Consider the following 5,305-nt stretch of genomic DNA (forward strand, 5'->3'; position numbering starts at 1 on the left):
ATGTATGTAGGTATTATCTTTTCAAAAAATAAGTATTTTATAAAGTATGTATGTCGTGATACCCAGTGCGTATGTATTACTTTTATTTAAAAACAAACAAAAACCAGTAATAGAAATCTGGCTCCAGAGAATATGTGGTAGCTCTCTTCTAAATCTATTTATCGTTGCATCAAGGATACTCAGAAAGGACTTAGAACAAGGTAACAGCAGACATGTTAAGTCGTGTCTAATATATAGCCAACTAGGTAAGTAGATCCACAAATCCACAATGTCATTACCAGAGCTGAACATTTGATCTATCTGTTCCCAGTTACTCCCACGTGTGTTGAACTAACCACTGTATCCCAGACACCAAACATGGTATGCCTGGCACATAACAGACAATCAAATATTTCATTGTCTGCCCAACCTACCTGTCCTAACCCGCCTTTATCATATGCCCTACGATGCCAGCACTGCTGCTCCAGTGTCTTTAGTTAAATATTCAGAAGACTCCCTAGGATTTCCACTGCAAGTGAGCACTTCTCAGCAACTCCTCCCTACCATAGGAATTTACCAAAGAGGTATTTTTGTTCATCTATAGAAAGACCTATAAGAAATAAGGTACCCTATGCTTGTGAAAGCTACCCATATTTCCTTTGTATCTATAAGTGTAACACAGCCATATACCACCATTCACACACTCATTCATTCTCCAAAGATGTAACAGATACTGTGTTATTTGCTGCAAGGGGTATAATAATGATTAAGACCCAGATTCTATTCTCCTTCACCTCTAGGATTTTAGAAAACTGTCAGAAGAACATAACTGTTAATAACTATAATAAAAGACAGAAAGTAAAACATGCCAGAAATTTCAATTACAAATGAAATGCTTTGGGAGTTCAGATGAATGCGATGGTTGTTAGCTAAGAAAATTAAAGACAGCTTCATGAAAAATGTTACTTGGAAGAGGACTTTAAGGGTAGGTAGCATTTGGAAATTCACAGACAATAGGAGGCATTTCAGGTTTAGGGCAGGGCATGAGCAAAGAAAAAGTAAAAGGAGCATGTAGAGAACAGCAAGCAGTTGAGACCAACTGAAACAGAAATTACAGGACGGTGCATAGTGGGCAATAAGACTGGGAAAGTTGGTAAGGGCTAGGCTTTGGAAGACTTTCAATACTAGGCAAAGGAATCTAAACTTAGTCTATAGGAATAGGGAGCTAATAAAGATGAACTGGAGAAAGGAACGGAAGATGTCAACGAGAGCAATCAGCTAACAATAGTTCAGTTAGACTATAGAAGAGGGAATAGAAAAGCAAAGGCAGATATCAAATATGGAAGAAGACTAAGCTGGTCTTGGTAACTGACTGGATGTGGGCACAGGAGAAAGAAAATGGTTAAAGACCAAGCTGAGGTTTTGAAGCTGGTCACTAGGAAGATGGTGGCACCTTCTTCAAGTAACTAGGAGCTGATTAAGAAGTGGTAGAGCATGGAAACAAAAGAGTACGGGCTCAGGAATCAGATTATCTAGATTCAAATTCTGCCTCTACTATTAGTAGTTGTGTGACCCTGAGCAAATTATTTAACCTAAGTCCCAGTTCCCTCATCTAGAAAATGCAAGAAGTAGAATCCACCTAGGGAGGTTGCTTTTGAAAAAAACTGATGCTAGGTCCCATGTCAGAAATTTCTGATGCATTAATAGTCTCAAGCATCTATATTCTCAAAAAGCCTCCCAGGTGATTTGGATGTGTACCCATGATTGAGACCCTAAAGCGTAACTTGCAAACCATGTCCCCTTAATTAATGGGTAGTAGAGCTAATGTTCATGCAGAAAGGTTTAAACAGCAGTCAGTATACAAAGTCAGCAGCATCTAGACCTCAGACACCAAGAGACCTGCCTAACCACTTTGGCCCAATTTTGTTAATAGTCATTCGTGAAGAATGGGACTGTCAGAAAAGCTAAAAACACTACTTTGGAAAATCCTCCTGAATGGGGTTTTAGGAGCAGCCTGAAAAGCAAGTGGAAACCATGACATGCACACAGAAAGGACCAATGAAGAAGCATGAACTCTGCCAAAGAAGTCAAGGCTAAAAGCATGACTTAGCGACATTCTTCAAGTGGCTCTTCTCTCGCTCCATTAGGGGCAAGGGGATATAGATAGAAATGGAGATTAAAGAGCACTATTAAAATGAATTCACCAAAAAAGTTAGGCTAATAGTGCAGGGAAGGAATGACAATGGCTCCAGCAGGAAGGTCTGCTGGAACAAGGCCATCTTGGCTAGATGATTTAAGGTGGACTCCTGCTGATGACAGTGGCGTAGGTGAGATGACCCTGAGGTTCCTCTATTCCCAGCTGGAAAGGGTAGAGGCTCCTGTCGTCCCAGCAACCCCGCCCCCCAAGTTCTCTGGGACCCACCTTTAAACTCCATGTTGGCAGCATCCTCCAGCAGCTGCTCCTTCATGGTGTTCAGCGTCTCAACAATCATGTCCTTCATTTCCTCCTGCTTTCGGTTGGCAATATTCATCAGGGATTCATACAACTCATTCTCCATTTTCCGCGTATATTCCAGGCGTTTGGGAGTAATCTGCAGGTCCCGCTGCATGTCAAAGGCCTGGTTAATACAGATGTCGAGGCAGCAGCAATGCACCAGGTTCAGGGCCCTGGCTGCGTCCACCAGGCGAGCCTGAAGCACCTGGTGACAAAAGGTGCTCAAGTGTCTTAATTTCTCACTTTGTTCCACCAACATGCTCTGAGCCTTAGGGTCCTGGCCGGGGGCCCCCCAGTTACAGTGACTGATGCTCAGATAGCCCAGGTCAATTAGCTGGCGATGAAGTGGCGATCTTTCACTCTCCATTCTTCTGGTAGAGGAGTCAATTATCTCTGAGCCCAGCTTCGGCACTTTGAAAAAGAATATGGGAAAGGAGAAATACTTTCGGATTTCCTGAAGCTCTCGCTCCTCCGTCTCAGACAGTTCATCTTTGTGAAGTGCATAGGTTATCACAGGCAAGAAATCAGTCACCAAGTCACCCAGGACATCCACTGTGGGCCGGAGGCCTTGCCATGGTGCCACCACAATGTCCACTTCCTGGAAGGGGAAGGGGGTCATATCAGCACTTCAGGGTCAGAACCAATCCTTGCCTCCCCCAAGTCCCACACTGAGACCAAAATCCAGATCTATGATGGGGCAACTGGACTCTGATATCCCCCAATCATTTGCCCACCTTAGCTACCAATATTGCCTGGGGCAGCCCATGCAGGCGGGCACTCATCTAGAGTGAAAAACCAAATGTGGAAACGGCAGCCCCTTCAGCCGTTTCAGATAAAAAGAATATTTAGTCCCTGCCTTCCTTTGTTGCTTGGAAACGCCCACTGATTCTCTCTGCTTAAGAAATAAGACAAATAATGGAAGAACTGTTATGGAAATTACCAGACTAAGAGTGAGTCTGTCTGGAACATTTCTCCCACTCTTGACTCATCTCCCACCCCATCCTCACCTTTCTAGCCTGGGCTACTCTCAAGCATCCTTTAAATCTCGACGTGTATGTCATGTTATACCCTTACAGAGTCTTTCCTACTACACGATACCAAGAACTCTCTACTTCTCCTTTTCTTAATGTGCAACACATTTGTAATTTATTTATTTAAAACCCATTTTCCCCATTAGCCAGTAAACTCTTTAAGGGCAGGGGCCATGTCTGTCTTGTTCATGACTGTAACTACAGTGCCTAGCAGTATTGTTGAATCAATCAATCAACAGCAAACTGAAAGCCAGGTTTGCCAAATATTATTCCTGTCTTATTCTAAGAGTGTGCAGGTATCCCAAAGTCTTAGCGTAATAACCTTCATTCTCATGATCACTTGGTATGGCAGAGACTAAGGTTTGCCTAGCCAATATTTATCCTCTGCTTATTGGGAAGGCAACGTCCTTTACAGACAGACAAGGGTGGCCAGGAAAGCTCTTCAGATTTGATTCTACCAAGGAGTGTGCACTTCGGCCTTGACCCGCTTGCCTGGAGCACAGATGTGACATCTAGAACAGCGGTGGTCGTCCAGCAGCCGTAAGGCAAACCTCAGGGTGGAAGCCAGAACTAGGGACGCTGAAGCAGAAAGAAATAGGGAACCCGATGACCACGAAGCTGCCACACTAGCCCTCAAATGCCTAACTTCAGACTTTTTAAATGAGGAAAGAAAAAATTAAGATGTGTCTTGTTTAAGCAAGCCCCTGCTTTCCTCATTGTCATTTACATAAGATTGAACCCAATCATAACTGATATACACAGGTTCCTAAAGCGCGTTTCAAGAATGATCTTTGGTTTAGAAACAAGTATTCTACAGGCCCTTTTCCCAGCCAGTAGTTTCTGCTTTGTGTTCGACTTCTTTCCTGAGGATCCTGAGCACTAAAGAGCATATATTTCCATCCACTGCACCTGCTGCTGCTCTGTATGTCTGAAATTATATACTGCGCCTGGCATTCCAGACCTAAGGGGTGACCTGGAGATTTCTCGCCTGTATCACCACTGTAGGCACACCAACTCCCAATGTCTTCAGGAGTCTGCAAACTCAAAATCAATCCTCCACAAAATTCTAGCACATTTTTGTTATAAAGGAACTCAACACAAACCTACAAGAGTTTGTGTCCTTAACAGTTAACAGGTGTTGAAATTTTACTTTCTTTAAAATCTAAAAGATATACAATTTGTTTATTTTCTTTCAGATTAACATTGTTTGCATTCCTTACCTTAGTTGAGCAACACGTATTTCTGATGAAAGATTTTTAAAAATCAAATCCTAGGACCTGTTCCTTTTTTATCTCCTTCTCTAGATAAAGTAGGGAAGGACTGAAAATGCCGCCTATTGTTTCTCATAGGGGTGTGTGTGCGTGTGTGTGCGCGCGCGCGCGTGCGTGCGTGCGTGCGTGCGTGCGTGCGTGTGTGTGTGTGTATGTGTATGTGGTCTCTCCCATTCCCAACAAAGCACAAAGGTCTCACCTTCTTCATCAACAAAGCACTAGTAAGTTTTATGCTCAGGTAGTTCACATAAGTGTCATTTGGCTGGCCACTTTGAACCCCCTGAGGCTAAAAGTGCTTTTTCAACTCACCATTTGTATGTAAGCAAACACTGCATAAATCCTCCTATTTTCCATCCAACCCCAGGCCATGAAGAAATTTGCTGTTTCATCTGTGCCTTGAATTGCATGGAATGCTTTCTGATTGGAAGGCCAGTTTGACACTCTTCCTGCTGTTCAAAACAAACCTGCTTTCACTACCCTGAGTCACACTACTAGAGGATGAATCACTTCATGAGGCATATTCAAAAAGC

General features: G+C 43.1%; 1 protein-coding gene across 1 annotated transcript in view; it reads right to left on the bottom strand.

Annotated features, from left to right (window-relative positions):
• Nucleotides 1–5,305, bottom strand: part of DSTYK (dual serine/threonine and tyrosine protein kinase) — a 34,569-nt gene that overhangs the window by 19,884 nt on the left and 9,380 nt on the right. Inside the window, exon 2 of the mRNA XM_019649619.1 lies at nucleotides 2,402–3,071. Within this exon, the coding sequence (XP_019505164.1) occupies nucleotides 2,402–3,071 (670 nt within the window). The remainder of the gene's footprint in view (nucleotides 1–2,401; nucleotides 3,072–5,305) is intronic.

This window comes from Hipposideros armiger, unplaced genomic scaffold (assembly GCF_001890085.2).
Source record: "Hipposideros armiger isolate ML-2016 unplaced genomic scaffold, ASM189008v1 scaffold_134, whole genome shotgun sequence".
Classification (NCBI taxonomy): domain Eukaryota; kingdom Metazoa; phylum Chordata; class Mammalia; order Chiroptera; family Hipposideridae; genus Hipposideros; species Hipposideros armiger.